Raw genomic sequence first — 26592 nt, 5'->3', positions numbered from 1 at the left:
CAGTGAAGCTACATATGACCTCTGATGTAAGTTGAGGAAAGTTTAACTAAACCTTCATAGGAAGTTGCCTGGTAGTGGTTAGAGTATTAAGTCACTTGGGGTAACTAATCCAGTTTTACCAGATACCTGTCACTTTAGAAAGTGTGCTACTGCTGTCTAACACCATAGCTGCCCATCTGAAGATAAGTAGGGCCTAAATTTTAGGCATATGTGCTGTAGTTAGAGATGCTCAGCTCCCTTGAAAAAGTAGCATCTTGCAGACCTGATAGATGTAGGCTAAACTGCATTACAAGGAAATGGGATCCTGGCTTTCTTGCCTTTCATTCCACTCAGACTGTAGGGTCACGGTTGCTTTACTACCTCACGTAGTTAAATGGTTATAGTGAACATTGTATATATTTCCCTAGAATGGGGTAAGCAAAAATAAAAGTGGAATTCTTTAGTGTCTCTTTTAAACACTTTATTTTGAGTTTCTTGATAAATGTGACAGCTTATGGAGAGCTGCTTAGTTGCTACACTAAATGAATTTCAAAATGTTGCAATCTGAAAATTCTCTTTTGTGCAACAGAGGCCCTGTTACTATACCTACATGGTCCAGATTCAGTATAAAAATCAAGCTAGTTTCCAATCCGTGTAGTCCATATAAATGTAATTCCTCTGTGTTGCAATTATGAATTAATGGATTTAGTCACAAATAAGAATCAAGTCATCATCTAAGATCTCTTCGTCCAGATTGATATCTGTAGTATCGATATCTTCCACCTCCAAGTTATCCAAATCATCCAAGTCTAGTAGTGCCTAAGAGAAGGAAAACATTTAGGGTTAGGTGCCAGGAAGAAAATTTACACTTGCTATATATGTTAATCCTTTAGTTGGTTATGTTTGCAAACAAACTTTGATGCAGCTCTTTAGACCTAGCCACAAACAGTGCTTCAATTTAAAACTACAAATATGAACTACTTTGCTCTTGGGAGTAGATATCTTCAGTTAAACATACTCTACTACTACATGTGCAGCTGTTCCATAAGGAACTGGCCTCTAGTCATATAAACAAGCAAAGGCCAGCTGCTGGACTAGGTGGGACCTAGTTTTGACTGAGGATATATACACACATCTTTTTCTTAGCTGGGTATTTTATAAATATCAACCCTGACTAGTGGTAAGTTAGTATCCTCACAAAGTAAAGTGAAACTTCACAGTGCTTAGTCCAGATATGTTAATCTATATCACTTTTTCCCCAGTGGAAATAAAATATCAAAACTTGTAGATTTCAGATTAGCTTTCCTTCCCATCTCAGAGCTATACTTTTGAAACTGAAGTATACCTTTTCATCTTTTGTCATTGGAAGATGATCAGAGTTTCCTGGAACTGGAGGCGCCCCTACTGGTTTAGGAGATGGAACTAGTTCTTTCTCTTCAGATTCCTTAGGAGATGAAAATGAGATTTCATATTCACAGGTCTTTTAATATTGACTTAAAAAGCTCTGCCTAAAAGTCCAAATTAAGGATGCTAGCAGATCATACTTTCTTGCAAGGGCTTGTTTCTTCCACTTAAAGTCTAAGGTTTCCCCAAGTAGCTTTTGAACAGCACTTTCCAGTTGCTAACATTTGGATTTAGGTTTCTGTTGTTACAGTGGAAGTCACAACTGAGACCACACAGTAATGCAACTTCTCTTATGCAACAGCAGCATGGAAGGTTCTCAGATTTTCAATTTAACAACTTCAGTTCACTTAGAAAATATATATGGAGAACAAAATTCCAAAGTGAGTTTTTTAGGGTTTACTAAATAGTTTCCTTTGTTTTCCGTTTTTATTTTATTTAATTTTTCCTGGGACTTTCAGTGTTTATTACAACAAAAACAGCTGAAAAATCAGTGCAAAAATCTTAATTTTTCTGGGTAAATATCAGGGTTTATTTTGGTGGACAGCAGGATGGGAAAAAAGTATTCAGTAGATTAATGCTTTGAACAGAATTCAGTGTCGTTTGCTGTAGAACTAAAAACAGAACTCAAAACATGTCATCTCTGAGTTTAAGAAAATCTCTCTAATCCCTAAATAAAAACTTTTAATTTGAATAAAGTTTACTGTTGTAAACTGAGTTATAAACCATTAGCTGCTAACCACTTGAAAGTGTACATGGTGGGCATGAGATTCATCAGTACATTCAGATGCATGTGCACTTCAGAGCTTGCATGCGTGCCTATTCGTTTATTGTGTGCATCTTCTAGATTAACGCAAAACCTTACTTCAACAGGCAGTTTTGCATATACAGATTGATGTATTATCATAATACATGTATTGTGCAGTGTATTGTATTTTCCTATATTTGAAATATTTGATATAAAAATAGGGTGAAAATCAGAAAAAACATTTTGTAAAACTGGCGATTTTTAAAGTAAAAATCGGTTTAAACTGAAAATGAAGGGGCTTAAAAATAAAGTGTGCCTATAGGAGCAGGTTCAATTTACTCCCTGGTCCTTCTACAAGATGTTTGAAAGAGGGAATATTTAATAGCCTACATATGAAGAACAAAGCAGGACTAGGTCAGCATTTTCCCTCTGAGTTCAGGGACAGGTTTGGTTGGCTGGTTGCTTTAAAGCTCTAAGGTACTACATGCTTAAAAGGCAGGTCTTCCAATTATTGCAGGAGAAATGGAAACTGATTTCCCCATCTGGCAATTTGTGCCATTTTATAGTAGTACACTGGCTATTAGAGGTTAAGTTATCTAGTCATGATTAAAAATGTGTTTTCATCACTTCTTAGACCACTTAAGTTTTAGAATGTTGGAAACAGCTGAAGCTATTTGTATTAAATAGCACCACAAAGGAAGACGTAGCTCTGAGTGATTCATCCAGCTGACAATTTAGATATTTGTACTTGTACTCACAGCAACCATACAAGATATACCACTAAGAATTTCTCACCTATCTTTTAGAAATCAAAGAACCATAGTTTAGCTCAGTACCAAAACTTGACATCAAAAACAGACTATGTAGTGCCCCAACTGAAGTACAGCAACTCATGCTAGTGGAACAATCTGTCAGTAATAGCTCGAGGTCAATAAAACTTGTGAAAGTATATTTTGATGGGACAAGAGAAGTGACCCCAAGTAGCAACAAAAGCGAACTAAAGCAATAATCTGTCCACTAAAGGTGGGTGTAGTGTCCCCAGAACAGCTGCTATTGCACAATACCAGATCCTCCTCATCCTGTAACTTTCTTGTACGGTTGTATTACTGACCTGGGATACTACTACTCCTGAAGGTTCAAAACCTTTCGCTTCTTCCAGTAAATTTCTTTCTTCATTTGGCTAACAAAACAGCAGAGAGAAAAATACACTTACATGAAAGGTCCTGGCAGTAAAAATTGTAAAATCAAAACTCCAAGCATGGAATCATTTATATTAATGAAAACAAAATATTTTACTTACAGTGACAAGCGGGTATTCCTTAGCTGGCCGCAAGTCAGTATGAGTTTCCTTTACATAGTCTTCAACAACAAAAGCTTCTTTTAATCCAGGGAACAGGTTTTCATACTCTGTGGGATCAGCCAGGGACTCTGCAGCTTTCTGATTGACTTTAGAGAGATTCTCTCGCCACATTTTTACAACCCTGTTAATCGCACAGATATATGCTGTAAACAAAAGTTTTTAAAAAGGAACATATTTCTACTTTAAATACATTAAAAAGTTACCTTGAAACTTGGCTTGGCAAATATGTACGTGCTAAGAAGGCAGCTTCTGGCAAACGTCCAGTTTTAATCAAGAGTTCCAAACAACAGTCAACCCTGGAAGGTTAAATATTGAAGTTGTCAATACAGTAATGTTATTTCTTCTTTTAAAATACAGAAAAGTATTGCATTTAATTTATACTTTATCATAAAGTTGCTGAAGTAATGAAAACCAAATGTTAAGTCTTTCTGCTCAAACCTGAAGTACCACATTTTATTGTGAGAGATACAGGATCAGTCGTCTTTCTGAGAGGCCACATGCAGTAACTCTTAGGCACCCCAGAGTAAGCAAAATGTAGCATGGAACTTTAATCCTGAATTTCATTTTGAGAGAGAAAGTTTTATGGTCAAATACAATCCTAGTATAACATTATAACCAATAGATCTGCCAGGGATTAATTTGGCATTAATCTAATTTATTGGTTTTTAGTCTCTCAAATATGACTAAGAAAAATACTAGGTAAACCTTATATTCAAAGTAATACTGAGTTGATAGAACAAAAATAAGGTACCAATCCACTTGCCAAAAATTTTATATACATGCTTTATGATCCATTGGAACTTGAAGTCAATGGGTTTTGCCATTGGCTGCAATGACAGACATCTTTCCTTTTCTCATTGGAAGAGGAATTGTGTGATCTAACATCTCTGCACCATGAATTAAGATTTATAATCTTCTTGTTCTGGGGGTACAGGGATTTGAGTGAAGTGTTCTGACAAGGCCAAAAATTTCAAATGTCTTCATAATTTTACCAAAACAAAATAGCTCTTTGTAAGACTCAAAGTTTTAGCAGACAGCAGAACTGTCAAAAAGATTTTTCTTCTAATACAAGTGTGGTTGGCAGGCTGCCCCACCCCATGAGAAAAAGGGCTGGAACAGGCCAGAGAGGCTGTGCAGACCAGCAGCCAATCAAAGGCCTGTAGAGAGCCAATCAGGGTCCTATATAAAGGCTACCTAACAGAGGAGAGGGTAGTCTCTCCCTGGCTGGCTAGGGAGAAGGACTGGCTCCTGAGGGAAGGATCTAGCACCTTGGACAGAAGAGGCTGCCGCTAGACGGTCCCTGGGTTGGGACCCAGAGTAGCAGGTGGGCCTACGTCTCCCCCTTTATACTGCACCTGGCCACCAAGGAGTGTGGCGAGACAGACTGCAACTTGCCCCTGAGCTGAGGGGCTAGACTTTGGGATTGTGGTTGGCCACTGAGGCAGGTGCAAACCGAAAGACTGCTACTAACCCCCCCTTCCCCAAGAAGAGGGTGAGACTGGAGTAGGGTGCACTGCCGGAGGGGCCGCCGAGCGGCGAGCAACGCAGGTCCCAAGGCAGCAGAGCAGACAACGGGCGAGACACCACGTGCCGAGGGCACTCTGCTGCTGACAGGAGCTAATTCCCAGAGCAACCAGTGGGAGGCGCCTGCGGTGGTGAGTCATGACCCCGTGACAAGAAGTTATTTCAAAATATCAAGCTTGTCACATTAAAAATTGAGCACTTTTGAATTTGTTTCAAATAAAGCAATTGAAAGCTCCAGAGCTCAGCAAATTGTCTAGAGCAACCAGTCTCTTGCCATTCTTTAACTGAGATGATGCCCTACCCGCTCTCCCCCCTCTTACATTTTTGGGCAAACAGTTTATATCAAGGCTTCCATACCTGTATTACCACGAGAGATTTCAATCTTGCTTAGAAAAAAGGAAAAGGGCGGGTGGGTAGGTGTCACTTGTTAAACTTCTCCCTAAAATGGAAGGGGCAGATCCTCCACTGTAGCCATGCTGGTGAGCACTAATACAGCATGTCTAATTACAACACAACTCCTCCTCCCAATTCAAAACTGTCCATTGGTCACAAGGTGCTGGCTTTCTTTTCCATCTCATAAGGGATAGCTAAACAGGAAAATATTCTGTTTCTACATAAGCAATTGTTGTAGCATACCTCTGGCAGCTATCTGGGAATTTGAGGTGTGGTCCACCTCAGTCTGAGTATTATAAAAATAGTGAAAATGAACACAATTGAAGCCTTTGTTTGCTACTTACTTTCCCTGCAAAAAGTAGCTCATAAAAGCTACATTGTTCTTGCCATCTTTTTCTGCTCCTTCTGCTAGCTTGTTCACCATGTTAGCATTTCCTGAAGCAGTGGCCAATAGCAATAAACCTCCATAGTCCTGTGCATGGTGCAGACACTCCTGGGCTAAGCCAAACTGGCATTTACTGATGGCAAGCTCAGCAAGTTGCTTCCACTTCTGTTCTGACTGTAAGAGATTTTCCAAATTTAAATGGTTTTAAAATTAAAGAACAGCACATTTTTCACACTTTTTTTTTTTAAGAAAGACTTTGAAAACTGCAGATTAGCAGGAGTATAAATTCAGTCAAGTTCAGGTCTCCTATCCCAACTTCACTTATATGTAAGGCTAAGATTTTGTCATAGTTATTTTAATAAAAGTCACGGTAAAATCACAGGCAATAAAAAAATTCACAGAAGTCTGTGCCCTGTCCATGACTTTTACTAAAAAAAAAAAGTGACAAAACAGAGAGTGGGGGAGTCCAGCACCCACCACTACTGTGGCTCACAGTGGCTGGGAGAGAGGTGGCCCTGCTGCCTGTGGAGCTACAGAGTTCGCCAGCTGCCCGCAGCAGCTGAGAGCTCTGGGGCCCACAGCTGAAGTAGCAAATGTCATGGAGATCTCTGGAAGTCACAGATTCCATGGCCTCCATAATATAATCGTAGCTTACTTATATGTATTTTCCCCTGCACTCAGGATGTTGGAGTCAGATACCCTCAGGATGCCAATGTAACAGCTATAGAGTAACAAGGTTGTAGCATTACACAGACTACATTTTATACACAAAGTTTCAGTGACTTTCATGTGGCAACTAGTAGGATCTTCCATTTAGTAAGGGGAGGAAAGCAAGATGAAGGCACATTAGTATTCCTGGTGTTCAGGAATTTTTTGTTTTAAAACTAAGACTTTCAAAATGTTTAATAATAAAAAAGCATATTGTAACTTTATCTGTCCATCCTTAACTTTAAGATGGACACTTTGTTCCTATTACAAAATAACACGACTAACAAAGCAGGTGATAGAATATCAGGATTGGAAGGGACCTCAGGAGGTCATCTAGTGAGTCCAACCCCCTGCTCAAAGCAGGACCAATCCCCAATTTTTGCCCTAGATCCCTAAATGGCCCCCTCAAGGATTGAACTCACAACCCTGGGTTTAGCAGGCCAATGCTCACACCACTGAGGGACAAACTTTTAAGCTTACACAAAACTCCTCTTCAGGTCTCGGAAAGATAACCAGAATGTCGAAGATCAAAATTGGTGCAGATTGCAAAGCATATGAGGTTCACACATACTGTAGGAGACCACTTGAAGTGGGCAACTAACGAGACTATCCTCAAAGTTAGTTATGGGACAGATCATCTATGTTGGGCACTAGAAGTGGAGTTTGGGTCTTGGTGTTCGGCACCTGAAACTGGCAGGTCTTTGGAGTCAGCGCCCATCCATGCAGAAGTCCTATTCCCCTGCACAAATTCTTGGCTTTGTTTCCTTTCCCCCTAGTCTCCACTGTAGCTCCAATAACAGTGCACAAAGTTGGAAGGTAAGGTTATGACCCTGATCCAGTATGTATTCTCAGGGAATTCAGGTAGGTTTCCAGAGGGATAGCAATAGAACATCCTCTCTCCCTCCCCACCCACAGAGCTCAATTCCCTATAGAGCAAAACTCCGGGAAAGTTTTCTCTGGTTGCTGGGGACAGCAGTGCAGGTAGGGGAGCAGGCTCAAGGATCTGATCTCCATCCCCAGATCCCCTTCCTTCACGTGAGGCCTAGCCCTCTGTTAAATTCATCCCAAGATGTGCAGGTTCTGCAGTATGAGCTTGACTTTCTGTTTAAATTAATCTTATGTTTACCTCTGCTTCCACGGCAAGCTGGTATGCAATCTTTAATTCTCCAAGCTGAAGAGCAAGCTCGAAGCGATGTTCAGGATCTGTGGATACTGCAAGAGCTTGTTGTTTGAAGCCCTAAACAGATTTTTCAAGAGTCAAACTGTAGTCTACCAAGTTCATCGGCAATCCTTGAAATTTAATTCTGAACACCAAATCATCTCCCTTTACCCAAGCCAAATTGACTGTTGTATAAACAGAAAAGACTGCTTTGTTCTTAAATGTGAACATATAATGTTTAGCAACAATTTTTTTTTTTTTTAAATAAGCTTTTGGTTTATGTATGCAGTAATGTGAGAATTCCCTATTGAGTAAACTGAAAAAGGTTAAACTGGAATTACAAGTTTACATGGTCACTGTTTACAGTTGGAAAAAATAGTTCTCTTGCCTGTTTTTCAAGAAAATGTGCAACTCTAGTCCTCTGTTCCTTTGGAATTGTAGGAAGAACTTTGTCAGCCATACCAAAGTCTCTCCTCATTACCGCTGTCTGGTACTCGAGCACTGAGACCAACAAGGAGTAACTGACTATGTTTAGCTCTTTATCACCCAGATAAAGCCTGTTGTCCTTGGGGATGTACCCTAATAGATACATTGTCCTATAACAAAAACAATGAATTTTAATCTATTTATAGGTATCCAACTGAAGATGCAGTAGATTTTATGATAGCAAGACAGTACTTACTATCTAAAAGCTTATTTCAGTTTTACTAGTGCTATTCATACTATTAGACCATTATTATTATTATTCTGTGCGATATTGCAGTAACAATGTTACTCAATATACATTACACTAATGTAGTTAGAAAAAGTAGTGCATGCTAAGAAGTCAAACAACTTCGTGACAAGTTGAAATGTTTCATAACATGTTTTAAAAAGCCTTACAAAATGTATTAACAGATGAATATAAACTAGATACTCACCTATCCAAATGGGCAATAGTAACAATTTCTCCTCCAACATAATAGTTCAGTCTGTTCACAGAACTGGTGTAAATAAAACAGTCGCCTACCCACAACCCTGTTTTCACAATCTCCTGAATCTCACCAAGAACCTGCCCAAAAAACAAAACAAAAAAAGTGCTTTTGGTGATAAAAAACCTCAACTACATGTAAACATTAGGACTGGGACAGCCATGAAAAACTACCCCCAAGTTGAGTTTAAACACTTCATCCTCCACAATAGGGCAAGTTAAAGATGGAATTCTAGATACAAACTGGAAACATGCACATTTGTTTTAACATTTACAAATATATTCAGTAAAAAGCTTTCATGGAGGATTATTAAAATCCAGGTTAATGATTCCATTTTTGACCTGGACTGTGTACATCTATAGCTAGAAAAAAGACTTTATTAATACGGCTGTCTGATTTACTTGTTAGACAAGGGCCCAGCATTTTCTTCTGAAGTGCTTGTTAAGAACATTATTCAGCATATGTCCACTAACCAAGTCTTGAACTTTAAGTAAATTTCAACACTGGAAAATTGAAGGAGAATTTACACTATTATTTTACCCAGTTTTATGTTCTCTTTTTAGACATCTTTACGTTTGTTATAAGGACAAGATCTTTTATCCCAAGTTTCAACCGGAAGCATTTTTTCCTCCATTAGCTCCCAACACCTCAAAATACAATTTCTAACAGATGTTAGGGCAAGTTTATAGTAAGATTATAGTAATCATTATTCTGCATCATAGCTAACTTTTAGTCTGTAAAAGGGGAGTGTGTTACAGTACTCAAGGCTTGATCCAAAGCCTACTGAAGTCACTGACCTAACTGCATTCCCACTTTTAACAGCAATTACCTCAAAAGCGTCTTCAATACCATCTTCAGTGACTCCCTCATGTGTTTCCTGCGCCACTGCAACTTTTTCAGATAGATACTTCAGAATGAAGAATGATTCCTCTGTGGCAATACAGACCAGCTCACCAGAGTCAGACCAGAAAATCTAAATAAAAACAAGAAATAGCATTTAGGTTTTAGGGTGCTGTGATAAGAAAGGAGGATACACACGTTTTATCAAAATATTTGTTCATTTGCACATCCAGTGTAGGGGTTTAGAAGACAGTGTCTATGTAAGAGTCTACTACAAAAAAGTATAAAAAATTAAAAATATAATTTTTATCTTTAACAGCTTCATGAGATTGACAAATTCAAAAAAGCCTGTAGTATATTCTAAATACCCCTGATATGACAAGTTATATACATATACTCAAAAAGTGCCACCTGACAAAACTCACATGTTTGGGCTGAATTTCAATTCTGCGTATCAACTCTGTGTTATCCCAGTCATAAAATGCCAAGCCATTAACAGATCTGACACCCAGTAAGAAACCTCCATAGATACCTGCAAAGAACAGCAAATGTCGAAGAAATTATTATTTCACTAGCAAACAATTTTTTCCAGCAACAAAGTTAAGATCTGTAATCTAGCAGATTTGGGAAACACAAATAAAACCCACCCTCTGCACCAAAATCAGGTTTAAAGGACTTCTTCTCTTTGAAGTTCTTAAATATCTTTACAACGCTGTTGCTCTCCCTGATTGCATACCTAAATACACAGAGAAAAATACACCATTACAAAACAATTATCCAGACAACAAGATAGCAAAATGTTATACCGTACAGCCATAAAGAACTCTATAAAATACTAGACATGTAGGCTACTATATTTGATATTTCTTCAAAATTAAAAGTGCATTCAATATATAAGTTTCACGTAATCCGAACTACAGAATGCTTGTTACCCAATCCAGCTTTTAACTTTCAGACCAGTTTAGAGTTTAGGTAGTCTGGAAATTAGCAGAAGTTTCATACATCGCAAGATAAAAACCACACTTACTCTGAAGAATCATGTGCCCATACAAACTCCTGTGCAGAACCAAAACTCTTGTTCCTCAAAGCCATAGCTGTGTAAATGATGTATTCACCATCCCCACATACTACTACAAACCTAAAGATTGAGAAAAAAAGTGTTGGCATGGAAATTGTGCGCACAGACTATTGGGCATCACTAGAAGTAGATCAGCCATCTAGAAGGTATATTTTTCTGGGATGGCATATTTCTAAATTTTAAAGTGTCAAGAATTCTGTTCTGAAATTAAAAATTATTACCGTCCATTAGGGTTGTGCTGAATGGTCTGGGGATAGATTTCACAGCTCCCCATATCCTTTACAGCCAGTGGCAATCTTTCTCCATCTTTAATTTCAGCATCTCCCATAGCTTTCAAATTAGCCTGTTGCACTTCCGAGTGTTTAGCCCAAATAATTTTTCCATTCGAATCCATAGACATGGCAGGTTCTTCACGGCCAAGCTAATAAAAGCAGCATATAAAGATAAGCATCCTCAGCCCATTAAGTTCAAATTTCATTTCATTCACTTTAAATACTTATGTATGGCTCTTTTGGAATATGCCAATAAACTGAATTTTGCCCATTTTTTAAAATCACTTCAGAGGCTGTCTCAGTATTAAAGAATAGTTTAGTAACAGAAGTTTGTGGCAATGGATCACCATTTTCATGTATGCTTTCCAATATTAAGATACCTTAACAATGATGCTGCCCTCATCATAACCCAAAGCTACATTATTGGATCCTCTCAGACTGGCCACGCACCACACCCTCTCCATGCCGTAGTTGAGAGTACTTTCTAAGCGATACGTGCTCGAATGCCAAATGCGGACAGTTCCTGGAGAAAGAGATATATGCAATTTCAGTCTCCTCTCTCAGTAGTAGAGCTATTAAACATTATGGCATTCAACAACAAGAATCCAAAGACCACATATGAAACTAACACCTGTAATTTAAACTTTAGTGAAATAGAACTGTAATCCTTCAATGCCAGCAGTCTCACTGATGTTTGGAGGGATATTTGGTATCTACCACGAGTGTCACACAGGCCAAAGGAGGAAAATCAGCACAGAAGAATCTCTTGGTGGGAGCTTGAGGGATCACAGGGAGGAGAAATTAGGACCTCCGAGCTGGCAGGCAGCTCTCAATGGCTGTGCAGAGATAGTGAGATGGAGTTGAACTGACTGGGGCCTCACTGCTTGCAGATGCCCTAGGCTTCTCAGCAGCAGTACTCCAGCCTTCCTCTCAGCTATGTCCTTCCACCCCTAGGTGAGTTAGATTCACCTTTATTTGGGGTTTCCAAATTAAATATTCATGGTAAATAGGCCCAATGGCCTGTGATGGGATATTACATGGGGTGGGATCCGAGTTACCCAGGAAAAAATTTTCTGTAGTATCTGCCTGATGAATCTTGCCCATATGCTCAGGGTTTAGCTGATCGCCATTATTTGGGGTCAGGAAGGAATTTTCCGCCAGGGCAGACTGGAAGAGGCCCTGGAGGTTTTTCGCCTTCCTCTGTAGCATGGGGCACCGGTCACTTGCTGGAGGATTCTCTGCTCCTTGAAGTCTTTAAACTACGATTTGAGGACTTCAATAGCACAGATATAGGTGTGAGGTTTTTTGCAGGAGTGGTGGGTGAAATTCTGTGGCCTGCGTTGTGCAGGAGGTCAGACTAGATGATCATAATGGTCCCTTCTGACCTAAATATCTATGAATCTATGACTGCTCAAGAATATGAACGTGGAGGAAGATTGGAATTATTTTAAGTCAAAGCTGCAGAAACTATCTGAAGCCTGCATCTCAAGCAAGGGGAAAAACTCATAGTGAAGGGCTGCAGACCAACCTGGATGAACAAGCACCTCAAACAAGTGATGAAGAGAAAGCAGAAAGCCTACCTACATGGGATGGATCAAGGAAAGCCAGCTCTTGGAGGTCAGAAAGTGTAGGGATGAAGTGAACTACTAAAAGCCAAGCAAAACTGGACCTTGCAAAGGGAATTTAAACCAATAGTAACTAGTTCTATAGCCATATAAATAAAAAAGAAACAAGGACGCTTCCAAACCTACAAAAGGATATGTAACCCACCCTACTGTTAATATACATGAAGTGTCAGAAAACTCAAAGTTACCATCTTCTGAGCCTGTGATTATGATTGGCAGCTCAGGGTGGAAGCTGACACAGGATACATTCTGAGCATGTCCCTCCAGTGTTTGCACACAGGTTTTATTCTGTAAGAAGAGTTAAGATACAAGAAAACAAAACATTAACACTAATTTTCTCAGATCACTATCTTCAAAGAAATTTAATGTAAGAATTATGTAAGCATGTCTCTAGTCTTCTTTCTGTAACCTTTACTTCTACTTCAATTTGTAGAAAGAATAGCATACCCTAGAGTCTGTCTTAAGACAAAACCCCCAACGACCAGAAATGAATTTGTTCCCATTAGCGTAGCTGCTTCTTTGTTTCCTAAGCTAACTGGGTTCCTATCTACAAAACACTTTGTTGAGAGCAAGGTGGCTCAGTGTATTAATACAAGACTCATTAGTGCCTGTACTTTTTGCTTCAAATCCTGAAAGCCAAACATAGATCTGCACAGAATCGCAAGGGAAAACCAAGCCTGGTGCTATCTTTGTCCCACAGGCCCAACCTTTTCTTCTCTGCTCCTACAGCATCCAGCTCAGGCCACAGACTTAGGAATGGATAACTCCCCCATCAATACCCAAGCAACACATACCTAGCTAGTGGGGGGAGAGGGAGAAGGAAATCACAGAGGCATAGGACAAGGAACATAAGCAAGAACAGAAAGCAACAAGGAGGAAGAAGAAAACAGACAAAACGATTGGAGAGTACAAGTGGACACAGAAGGAGACAATTATTCTCTGGACATACAGTAAAGGGATACAGAGAGCAGGTGGGTGCCCAATCCATTGCAAGGTGATTGGTCACAAAATAAAAAAATAGGACGCACTACTCTACAAGAAAATAAGCCACTGCTATTCAAGACAAAGTTAACTTTTAACATTTAGATTTAAGGTGATTTCTATATTTCACAGCCGGTAAATTTGAATGTTACTCATAATTTTTAACTCATAAGTTTACTCATAAGTTTTAGTTCAGTTTTTCCGGAAAATACATCACAAAAATCTCTCTATTTTCTATTCAAAGTCATGAAAACTCCAGAATATTTTTCTCCTTCATGCCTTTCCCTTGATTTCCATGCCTTTGCTGCTGATGGTGCCCAACCAAATTAATCTACTAAAGTGTTCACGAAGAGGTGAACACACTGTACCTGGTAATCCCAAATCTTGACAAGGCGATCATCTGCTCCTGAAATGAGGTAAGGCTTGTCTCCTCCACTATAATAATCGATGCAATTCACTCCTTTTTCATGGCCTTCCAAAGTGAAGTTGGGTGAAGAAGAACCAAGCTGCCACACCTTGCAAAGAAAAAGATCAACCATACCTAAGTATTGATCTTACCCTCATGGGCCAGCACCACCAGACAGAATGAGCTCTGAGTAGTGCATTTTTAAAATTCTAGAGACAGGAAAGATACAGCTAATAAGTCTGTACCGCTGCATCCTGATGTCTTAAATGTAGTGGGGGAAAAAAAATCAAATTACACTTTGGGCCAATATTTCAAAGCAATAAAATAGCTTTATCCTTCAATGGTCTCTCTTACATGTTAAACCCCTCTGCATGTATGTATATATCACGTTTACACATGCCATACATCATCTTATATGTACTAAGCTTACTATTGTTTCAGAAATCTGCGGTTCGAGTCAGAAATATACATATATCCTTTAGTTGTTAGTGTGGATTTTAGAATCACAAATCTAAAATACTAAATGACTGTTTGTTAAATGGATCAGGGCAGAGTTTAGGTACATTGAGGCCCTAGGTGAAAACTTTGCCTCCTCACTACCATACCAAATCCCACTCACACATACCCATTAATCATAACAGCTGAAGGAGTCTTGAAGTATAGGTGGCCTTTTCTACAGTCCTAACACATAACAAAGGTTCCAAGGGAACATGGGGAAATCTCAGTGCCCAGATGGCCCCATGAACCCAGTAATGGCTCCACTGTGCATGAGAATCTTCAGGGTCTATCGCAGGAAAGGGAAGTAAGACTCTCAGTGTAGGTACTCTGCTATCTTGCATTTCCCTAAAACGGACTCTGAAAGTGGACGATTACAAAAGTAAAGTTATACCCCCCAACACTTATTGGTAATCCAAATGGAATCACAAGAGTCCATAAATTTCTGCCAGTGATTCACATTTCAAAGATCATATACAATAACTAATCTCGACATTTCACAGATATATAAAGTCTTTATCCAGGTTCTGATAATTCTTCAACTATAACTTGACTGAGGCCATTCCAATTTATATATGTCCTTGTATGTAGTATACAATCTATTACTGCACATATACTTGTTTTATGAATTTAAATTTTTCCATTGTCTGTATTGCTATATTGTTGTATTTCTTATGTCTGGTAATTATTTAATGAAGTTTTTAAAAGGTATATTTACTGTACCTTAATCGTCCTATCCAAAGAGGCACTGGCAAACTGGTTATTATCCTTTGGGTTTATGACAATCTGCATAACATAATGAGTGTGTCCTTCAAACACCTGAGAACAAGACCATTTTTTATCCCAGTCCCAGAGTTTAATAAGCATGTCATCTGGAAAAAAAATTCAAATTAGGTATTATGGATATTTAAAACTATCTTTTTAAAATAAAATCTTCAGTAACCCAATTTTCAAGGCTTGTCCATCCTAAAGGGAAGCGTTGCTACTATCAAAATAATTTATGGACTTTACTCAGAAGACTGTTTACCCTTAGAGGCGGGGGATGACTACAGGGAATGCAACGGTTTGTTTTTGTTCCCTCCCCTCATGCCCCAAAAAAAGAAATAGTCGTCTGCATTAAACTGAAGCCTGGGTATCTACCTTGCCAGAAGAAAGAACCTAGTAATAGTCTCAACTGCTTAGCACAGCTAAACATTTGGTTCTCATTTCAGGGCCATTCGGTGTTCTCTTAAAGAGGACACTGGTGTTGGGAAACTGGACTTCTACTTTCTGTTTTATGAAAGTCTGAAAGATCTCTTTAAAAAAAGGTAGCAGTGGTGTGAAAACACTTTGGCAATTTAGTGAGACATCACAAAAATCAGAGCGAAAGCTGAGCAATTGAGAGGCAAGTGATTTTAAATTACTGTTTCAAATGTTGGGATTTTTGTTAATACCTCTAACTTCAGGGACTTAATATTTTGGAGAAAGGAATGTGTGTTAAAACCTCAATACACTATCCCTTCAATTAGGAGGGTGTACATTATCAGCTGTCATATCCAAGACTTTCCCCAGGACTGCCAACCATTGTTTTTAAAACAGTTTGCTTTATGTTTTGAAAAAGTGAAATTTAAAGGGAATTTGTGAGTAACATATCACATAGCTCCTCTACAGCTCCAGAGACCTACAAACATCTTGGAGGAACCTAGTCTGAAACTCTGAAAAGTAAGTAGTTGTGGAAAGGGTCAAGTTTCAAAGACACAAGCATCAAAACAAACATTGGAATCCTGAAGAGAATTTCTTCTGTTGTTAGTATAAGGATTTAGGGCTTGTTTACATGACCAGTTAGTCTGCAGAAAGCTGGGATGTGAATCTACCCCCACTAGTCTGCCCAAAACTAACTGTCCACGTCAAACTTTAAGCAGACTAACAGTTTACTTACTTACTGTGGTTTGATCTAGTCCCCACATGAACAGTTAGTGCATGGCAGGCTAGTATGGAGTAGATTCACACCCCAGCTTGCCGCAGACTAATTGTTCATGCAGACAAGCCCTTAGATTGCCAGTTTTGTTTCTCACTGTTTTCTGCTGTTTTCTATGTGATTTAGTTTCTTGCTTTATTGTTATGGACTTCCTTGAAAACAAAGAGGTATAAAAGGAATGAACTGCCTAATTTGGCACACACTGAATTAAGCAAAAACTGCTTGTAGGCAGATCCTTGACTCTGCATGAAGCCTCCATTCCATCTAGAGTGTAATCCAGCTATTCTTCTCACTGTTCTTGCAACACAGTCAGTTCAGCCATACTGTTGATTGTTTTCAGGAGACACTGCACCTCGGTTTGTTCTCTTAAGCCCTGGTTCTGTAACGCACGCAGCATTTCTTCTTTTTGCTTCTAGGCATCTGGAAAACTAGCTCTTCCCTTTAACTTCCTAAAGAAAAGCTGACAGGCCAGTGCCTACTTTTTTTCCCTTTACAGAAGATGAGTCTCAGGCTCAGTCAGAGCACTAATTCATCTCAGACACTTCTAAGGACTGCACATCAATACTAAAGGATTAAGGTAACAGTTAAATTTGCTTACTAGGGAATCTAGATTGAATGTTGTGGGCACAACATGAAGCCAACAATTCTGTTTCATGAAAGGACATTATATTTAAACTCCAATATCACTCATGTTACAAATCTTACTATGAAAACACTACAATGCTTCTAGTTTTAACCAGCAAAATGAAATTAATCTTGATATACGTCAAACCCAAGTATGGCATGTCAGTATGCCAAACAGCAGATCATTAGCATGTAAATAAACTTCTTGTTTGGCAGACATTAAGCAACTAGACCTTCAGGTGGTCTTTGACAAGAGCTTAACCTATTACATTTCAGATCCGAAGTAAAGCTGAGATTCCATTAAAAACATGAAACTAGCTTGGAAAGAAGTAATTTGAGATGACAAATGAGAAGTAAGCTACTTGCTCAAGAATTCTTATTTCAGCAACAACAGTACAGGCCATGTAGTTTCTCATTGTTCAGACTGTTATCTTATAAACAGAGTTATGTGAGAAAAATCAAATTATACCGAAAATACCTCTTACCACTGCTAGTTAGAATGAAAGGCTGAGTAGGATGTACAGCAATGCAACGAATATAATCGGAGTGTGCTTCAAACATGTGAACTCTTTCCAAGGTATTGTAATTGAAAACTCTAATTTGCATGTCATCCTACAGATGAGAAGAAAATAAAGACACTAAGATCAGCTTCTCTATAAAAGTATTTCACATTAAATAAAGACTAATATTCCATCTTCAAAGATTCTTCATCCATAAAAGTCCTTTCTTCAGACTTCTAATGCGGTTCTTAAAGAAAACAATGCCAGCTAACATAATTATTCTGACACAGTTTTGGTTCAGAAATTTATACTACATGATCCTATTTTAAGGCATTTATAACTACGAAGAATTCATCTATGATCAAAGTTTCTCAAAGATGGTCTTAGCCCAAAAGGTCACTTATTTTAATTTAAGGCAAGTTTAAAGTTCCCTTAGACATTTTCACATTATAGGATCATGAAAAAGTGTTTTCCATGCATTAAGGGCTTTGTTCTCCTCCCACTGAAGTCAATGGGGAAACTTACATTGATATCAATGATGCAACATCATGCTATAAGAAAAACAGATGCTATGTTGCACTCAAATAACTGAAAAAAGCACTGCCAACTTGGATTTCTTTTTAACTGACTATTTAGGAAATAATGGCCCCAAAAAACACCACAAAGTCCTCCTTGCCCCAAAAAACAACCACCACCACTATTTTAAAGCTTTCAAATATGATGTCCTAAAATCTTTACTTTTTTTAAATCCATTTTTAAACTGTGTTAACTTGGGAGCATAAAAATATGTAGAGTAAAGTTTTCAAAAGAGGTTTAGATGCAAAAGGCAGGGCAGCAAGCCTCCCATCCCAGGTCAACAGACTTGGGCTTGTGCTACCAGGCTAAAAATACCTGTGTAGAAAGCACTGCAAAGTTGCAGCTTGCGTTGCAGCTCGGGCTCTGAAACCCAATCTCCTTCCTAGACTTCAAAGCACAAGTTCCAGTCTGAGCCAAACCTGTACACAGCAATTTTTGACATGGTAGCACAAACCCTGCAAACCTGAGTGTCAACCCAGGATGGAAGGCTTGCAGCTGCAGGCTCTGTAGACATACCCTTATGGACTGAATGGCTTAACATAAGAATGGCCATACTGGGTCAGACCAAAGGTCCATCCAGCCCACTATCCTGTCTACTGACAGTGGCCAATGCCAGGTGTCCCAGAGGGAGTGAACCTAACAGGTTAACAGTGACAAACAGAAGCTAGGGACACTATTCCTTACCCATCCTGGCTAATAGCCATTAATGGACTTCACCTCCATGAATTTATCCAGTTCTCTTTCAAACCCTGTTATAGTCCTAGCCTTCACAATCTCCTCAGGTTGACTGTGCTGAGTGAAGAAGAACTTCCTTTTATTTGTTTTAAACCTGCTGCCATTAATTTCATTTGGTGGCCCCTAGTTCTTATATTATGGGAACAAGTAAATAACTTTTCCTTATACACTTTCTCCACACCACTCATGATTTTATATACCTCTATCATATCTCCTCTTTTCCGAGATGAAAAGTCCTAGCCTCTTTAATCTCTCCTTATATGGGACTCATTCCAAACCCCTAATCATTTTAGTTGCCCTTTTCTGAACCTTTTCTAATGCCAGTATATCTTTTTTGAGATGAGGAGACCACATCTCTATGCAGTATTCAAGATGTGGGTGTACCATGGATTTATAAGGGCAATAAGATATTCTCCATCTTATTCTCTATTCCTTTTTTAATGATTCCTAACATCCCGTTTGCTTTTTTGACCACCGCTGCGTGGACGTCTTCAGAGAACTATCCACGATGACTCCAAGATCTTTCTCCTGATTAGTTGTAGCTAAATTAGCCCCCATCATATTGTATGTATGTATGTATGTATGTAGTTGGGGTTATTTTTTTCCAATGTGCATTACTTTACATTTATCCACATTACATTTCATTTGCCATTTTGTTGCCCAATCACTTAGTTTTGTGAGATCTTTTTGAAGTTCTTCACAGTCTGCTTTGGTCTTAACTATCTTGAGCAGCTTAGTATCATCTGCAAACTTTGCCACTTCACTGTTTACCCCTTTCTCCAGATCATTTATGAATAAGTTGAATAGGATTGGTCCTAGGACTGACCCTTGGGGAACACCACTATTTACCCCTCTCCATTCTGAAAATTTACCATTTATTCCTGCCCTTTAACCAGTTCTCAATCCATGAAAGGATCTTCCCTCTTCTTCCATGAAAACTTAATTTACGTAAGAGCCTTTGGTGAGGGACCTTGTCAAAGGCTTTCTAGAAAAAAGCCATCCACTGGATCCCCTTTGTCCACATGTTTGTTGACCCCTTCAAAGAACTCTTGATAGATTAGTAAGACATGATTTCCCTTTACAGAAACCACGTTGACTTTTGCCCAACAATTTATGTTCTTCTATGTGTCTGACAATTTTATTCTTTACTATTGTTTTAACTAATTTGCCCTGTACAGACTGGTAAGTCTAATGTCAGTAATTGCCGGGATCACTTCTAGAGCCCTTTTTAAGTATTGGTGTTACATTAGCTATCTTCTACTCACTGGGTACAGAAGCTGATTTAAAGGACAGGTTACAAACCATAGTTAATAGTTCCACAATTTCACATTTGAGTTCTTTCAGAACTCTTGGGTGAATGCCATCTGGTCCTGGTGACTTGTTACTGTTAAATTTAACAATTAATTCCAAAACCTCCTCTAGTGACACTTCAATCTGTCACAATTCCTCAGATTTGTCACCTACAAAAGACGGCTCAGGTTTGGGAATCTCCCTAACATCCTCAGCCATGAAGACTGATGCAAATAATTCATTTAGTTTCTCCGCAATGACTTTATTGTCTTTAAGTACTCCTTCTGTATCTCGATCGTCCGGGGCCCCACTGGTTGTTTAGCAAGCTTCCTGCTTCTGATGTACTTAAACATTTTGTTATTACCTTTTGAGTTTTTGGCTAGCTGTTCTTCAAACTCCTTTTTGGCTTTTCTTATTATATTTTTACACTTAATTTGGCAGTGTTTATGCTCCTTTCTATTTACTTCACTAGGATTTGACTTCCACTTTTAAAAAGATGCCTTTTTAATCTCTCACTGCTTCTTTTACGTGATTGTTAAGCCACAGTGGCTCTTTAGTTCTTTTAATGTGTTTTTTAATTTGGGATATACATTTAAGTTGGGCCTCTATTATAGTGTCTTTGAAAAGTGTCCATTCAGCTTGCAGGGATTTCACTCTTGTCACTGTACCTTTTAATTTCTGTTTAACTAACCTCTTTTTTGCATAATTCCCCTTTCTGAAATTAAATGCCACAGCGTTGGGCCATTGAGGTGTTCTTCCCACCACAGGAATCTTAAATGTGGTTATATTATGGCCACTATTTCCAACTGGTCCTGTTATAGTTACCTCTTGGACCAGATCCTGTGCTCCACTCAGGACTAAATCGAGAGTTGCCTCTCCCCTTGTGGATTCCTGTACCAGCTGCTCCAAGAAGCAGTCATTTAAAGTATCGAGAAATTTTGTCTCTGCATTTCGTCCTGAGGTGAAATGTACCCAGTCAATATGGAGATAACTGAAATCCCCCACTATTATTGAGTTCTTTATTTTGATAGCCTCTCTAATCTCCCCTAGCATTTCATTGTCACTATCACTGTCCTGGTCAGGTAGTCAATAACAGATCCCTACTGTTCTAGTCTAGAGGGATTTCTAAAGTGCACTGGCTTGCATAGACTCTGCTGGCAAAAACTAAGAGTCTGCATGGGCTGGTTAGTGTGCAACACATTGGTGCAGTTCAGAAATCACACCCCTCTATTGTATATTGTTGCTCTATATAGACAAGTCCTAAATCTCACTGAGTCACTGGGACTAGGTACTTTTGAAAATTTTATCCTAAATGTTTTGAAGGAAGCAACATGATATATGCTGGCTTGGGCCTACTCCCTTCTCCTTCCATACACATGCCTATTTGCTACCTCTTCAGTATCAGCTTTCTAACTTCTGTCACTAGCAGGCAACATCTTTCAGAGCTAGAAAAAAGCCTGCAAGTGAGCGTCCCCCAGAGATGTGTATAAGAGTCATTATGCCAATGCATGGACCAGAGAGCGTAGACGATGAACAAGACAACAAAGTAACAAGTAACTAAGTATTTGATAGCAAAGTAAGAGTACTAATTTTTCCACTAAATTTTCTTTCATAGAAATCTTAGCTTTTACTTGTTTCTATAGTAGATACAAAATTTTCAGACAAAAAAAGTGATTTTCAAGTTGACTGCCCATTTAATAAAATTTAAAAAACAGAAATGCATCATGGACAATTTTCCATGAGGTCAAATGCCTTTGACCCACTTAAAAACTTATTCAGAAATTGTAACAGATTGGAAACATGTTGGGTATACACAATATCTACTTTAATTACCAATTCAGACACACACTGCATGCACACCTGGATGCATATTAAAACAACTTAATTTCAGTGATTGATATGAGGGCAATATGATTTAAAGGACAGATTAAAAATGTAACATGGAAAATGTTTATTTCAGTGGTTACAAATAGAGATAAGTACACCGACACATGCTTGTACCTGCAAGTCTGCTTCTATAAATATTAAAAAGGCTGACAGAAATATGCACGCAAAATTAATTCACACTTTCTTCCTTAGTAATGCAATGTTAAGGTTGAAAATGTAAAAACAAACGATTATATACGAGATATATAAACACACACATATTTTACAGCCTGTAAGGTGTATACTTTGTGACGTCAACTGTTACATTTTGCTGACTTTTCTTAACTGCAAGAGTAGGATGGATTTAAGCAGCACATTTTAGTATGAAGTACATTCAATGGATAAAAGTGGCTTTAGTGTTCTAAAAGTGAACAAAAATTTCTCTAAAGATTCTGTATTAAAAATAATTGAGGAAAAGCATAGAAAACAACAGGTAAACTTTTAAAATCGTATTACCTTGAATAGTTGAAGTCCTTTAGCCTAATTACAGGGACATGGTTAAGGTACTGTGCATACTACATCTTTTAAACAAACTGAAAGCAAGTGCCAGAAGTTATTCGAGTTGGTAATATAGATTGGGCCTAAATGTAAAGTCAACCACCACTTTGTATTTTTCGGTTTTTAAAATGAAAGTTTGAGCTTTAAAGTGCTCTTCTATTCAACAGATTTTAGGAGAATGTTTTGGGGAAACAAACAGCTATAATCTGTTATCTTCTTCCAGTGTACAAGTTAATATAGAACCACACTTCTGGATGGTGTGTAAGGGTGCAACGAAGTAAAGAGAAAAGCGGGGGAATGTATATGAAACAGACAAACAAAAAATGACAACTTACAGCTCCTGTCACAACCCAGTTTTTTCTTGCCACAAATTTTGCAGCTCTGACTGGCAGGTCACATACTTCAAAGGTCTTCACTAGAGTCTAAAATTAGAAATATTGGGGTATATTACAGAGAAAATGTCAGTTTCAAAATCTGTTCAGCTTTTCTTATAACAGCCCACTTTTAAATAGTTGCAAGTTTAAGAATTGTCAAGGAGCTCCTAGAGAAAGGGATCTGTACTCCTTTTTAACAGATGTGAGTATAAACATAAAGTCAGGTAAGGGGAGGTATTTACAGTATGGTGCAGTTTTGCTAAGTCTAAATACCTTCTGGAATAAACAAAAATGAAAATAATTTGCAAAAAATAAATCTCACTGTATATAGTCAACAAATCCTGGGATTTATGTGATCTCCACAGACCTCTATATCTTTCTTTAGACTGTTTCTTAATGTTTGTGATATCACTTGAACAACATATGCTGAGGCATCGCACAGATTGCAAACAAATGAGCCTCAAGTTCAGGGAGTTTAAACAGAAAAAAATAAGTTTAAGATCAATTTTGTGCATCACATCCCTACTACTCTTAATATTCAAAGCATTAGCATATAAACAGAAAGCTCAGTGCTGGGTTAACATCCTAATCCATCTGCTTTATATCACGGTACTTATTTGTCTCTGAGGCTACAATTTGAAAATGCACCGCCCTTAGGTACGTTGATCTTTAATGGCACTAAACTATAAGTGGCATGAAACATGAGTTTCTTGAGGACACTCTGCTGATTCTGCAAATTATAGGTTTTTTTGTTTTGCTTTTTAAACAAAAAACAGTGATTATATTATTTAAAGTTCTTTCCATATGTTTGCTGCAGAAGAATGCACTTCATATATAACTATGATCAGGATACACATCAATGAATTACCATATTGCTACATTGAACACACTCCTGTTTCTAATTAGAAATAGAATACAGCACAAAAAGTTTACCTGTGTTTCATGATTCCAAACACAGACACTGCCATTGTACAGGCTAGCTAACATCCATGGCTCGGTAGGGTGCAAGTCCACACTCTTTACTCGGTCAGACCGAGCTGTTAGTTTTCGCTTAATATCGAGTCGGAGAGGCTAGAGATGAGAAAAATTAAGAATGCTACATTATTCTTCAACGTAAAAATGGCATAGAACTGTTTTAACATATCTGTAGTGTAAATAAGAAAAAACTGAAGGTTAAACCTAAAATAAAACCAGGCAGCTCTGTTTTGAGGGCACATATCCCACACACTCCTTATCTTAGCTACCTGTTTGCTTTGTTCTTCTAAGAGAGTCTTTGGAATATAAACAAATACTGGTTCTGAGTGGCATCATTCTCACTGAGTTCTCTGGAGCAGGACACAGTCCCAGTAGAGCACAGAGGATTGTTCTTGTGCATTTTTTCCTTTAATCCACATGAATATATTGCTTGTAAAGAGGTCCTGAACTGCACAACTGGAAAATCTATCTACAGAATAAGCTCAAGAAAAGGAAGGGCAGTGCATGCTTCCACACAACATCCTGCCCAGTATGCCCATAAACCATTTTCTCCTTTGTACTTCTGTTGTGAATGAAATGAGGGAGCCAGTTATCACAAACTATGATGTGTAATGGAGACACCTGTCCATTAGAAATTGATGCAAGTCTAACAACTCCTTTAAAAATCAGACAAACACAGAAGCCAATGATATTTTTAAAAGAAGCACTACAAAGTAAAAAAAACTTTAAACCTTCCATTATACCCCGATTTTGACTTCACCTATAATTCTGGCAATACAAAACAAAACTATCTAAAATTTCACGGGTTGAATTCATGCCAAGGTAAGTTTTCTAGAATGAGGCATTTCAAAATGTGAAGGTTCTAAAAACGATAACCTTATTTACTGCTCAACAACACCTACTTCTGCTGGTGAGAGAGACAAGCTTTCAAGTCACACAGAGCAGAGCTGAAGTTGGTCCTATAAGAGCTATTACCTCACACACTTTGTGTCTCTAATATTAATGAGCTTTAACTGTCAGACTACTGTGCCCCTTTCAGGAAACTGATTGGGCTTGCATACCTCAAATTTCACCTCACTTTGTTTGCTTACAAAATCACACATAAAAATACAAATGTCACAGCCACACTATTACTGAAAACTGATTTCATTTTTACCATATAATTATGAAATAAATCACACACCCCTCCCCCCCATCAAGGTTCCTTCCCCACTCTGAACTCTAGGGTACAGATGTGGGGACCTGCATGAAAAAACCCCTAAGCTTATTTTTACCAGCTTAGGTTAAAACTTCCCCAAGGTACAAACTATTTTACCTTTTGTCCCTGGACTTTATTGCTGCCACCACCAAGCGTCTAACAAATATAACAGGGAAAGAGCCCGCCTGGAAATGTCTTTCCCCCCCCAAAATCCCCCCCAAGCCCTACACCCCCTTTCATGGGGAAGGCTTGATAAAAATCCACACCAATTTGTACAGGTGAATACAGACCCAAACCCTTGGATCTTAAGAACAATGAAAAAGCAATCAGGTTCCTAAAAGAAGAATTTTAATGAAAGAAAAAATAAAAGAATCACCTCTGTAAAATCAGGATGGTAAATACCTTACAGGGTAATCAGATTCAAAACATAGAGAATCCCTCTAGGCTAAGCCTTAAGTTACAAAAAGACACAAAAACAGGAAAATACATTCCATTCAGCACAACTTATTTTATCAACCATTCAAACAAAACAGAATCTAACGCATATCTAACTAGATTGCTTACTGACTTTTTACAGGAGTTCCGACCTGCATTCCTGCTCTGGTCCTGGCAAAAGCATCCCACAGACAGAGCCAACCCTTTGTTCCCCCCCCTCCAGCTTTGACAGTATCTCGTCTCCTCATTGGTCATTTTGGTCAGGTGCCAGCAAGGTTATCTTAACTTCTTAACCCTTTACAGGCGAAAGGGTTTTTCCTTTACAGGCCAGGAGGGATTTAAAGGTGTTTACCCTTCCCTTTATATTTATGACACCCCCATTGAGAAACACTGATATAGTACATAGAGCAGTATAAACAAGTCTTCATTTGTATGAAATTTTAATATGCAGCTGTCATAAATAGCTGTAAAGGAACCAGACTCCCCACCCCCAGGTAAATAGGTAGGTGAGTTGATGTAACCACTGGTCCGACACCCTGACCTGGTCCCCTCAGCACATCCCCTCCCAGCATCTCACCAGGGATTAATTCCTGCCACGCACCGCCCGCACAGCCTCAGGGACAGCGCTGGCCTGAGGAAGCGGGGAGCGGCTGAGGGGTGGGGGCTCTGGTTCCTTTACAGCCCCCAGGAGAAGGGAACCCTGCACGCCCCTCACCACCTGTATGTCCCGGCCCACTCACCCGCCCCGCCCCCAGCCCGGCGGCAGCGCCTCTGTCCGCCCCCGCGCCAGCCAGCCAGCCGCGAGGAGACAAGGCGCGGCCCCGGCTGGCCCCGCGGCCGGACTCACCATGGCTCCGCAGCCCCAACGCAGCAGCAGCGGAGACGTCGCTCTCTGAGCCCAACTAACCGACGTGGAGCTTCCGGCCCCGCCGCTCTCGCGACATGTAGGGTGAAAACGAGAACCCCGTACACAAGCGCTTCTGCACCTCAAACATCGCGGGAACGAGACTCCTCGCTCCTGTGGCGTCCGAGGTGGCCGAACGCACCTACCTACTGAAACCAATGTAAGACGCAATATCCGCTTCCCCCGGAGGGAGGGGGTGTGGCTATCAAACCCAGTAACGGGGCCTGATGGGAATTATAGCCGGTTGTGCCGTAAAGCATGCTGGGACATGTAGT

General features: G+C 39.1%; 1 protein-coding gene across 1 annotated transcript; it reads right to left on the bottom strand.

Moving 5' to 3' along the window:
- Window positions 1-445: 445 nt before the first annotated feature.
- On the bottom strand, window positions 446-26592 carry COPB2 (COPI coat complex subunit beta 2). The gene is made up of 22 exons (XM_027824892.3): window positions 26261-26592; window positions 23739-23876; window positions 22767-22853; window positions 17392-17518; window positions 15049-15197; window positions 13793-13939; window positions 12632-12731; window positions 11199-11341; window positions 10768-10967; window positions 10496-10606; window positions 10116-10204; window positions 9894-10000; window positions 9458-9601; window positions 8578-8708; window positions 8046-8253; window positions 7625-7735; window positions 5750-5964; window positions 3692-3784; window positions 3429-3609; window positions 3240-3308; window positions 1325-1423; window positions 446-798 (listed from the first exon to the last, which is right to left on the bottom strand). The coding sequence occupies exons 1-22, from the start codon at window positions 26261-26263 to the stop codon at window positions 685-687; spliced, it is 2766 nt and encodes a 921-aa protein (XP_027680693.1). The 5' UTR covers window positions 26264-26592; the 3' UTR covers window positions 446-684.

The sequence above is a fragment of the Chelonia mydas genome, chromosome 9, assembly GCF_015237465.2.
Source record: "Chelonia mydas isolate rCheMyd1 chromosome 9, rCheMyd1.pri.v2, whole genome shotgun sequence".
Lineage (NCBI taxonomy): Eukaryota > Metazoa > Chordata > Testudines > Cheloniidae > Chelonia > Chelonia mydas.
Note: the sequence above shows the minus strand (reverse complement) of the source record. Positions and strands in the feature narration are given on the sequence as shown.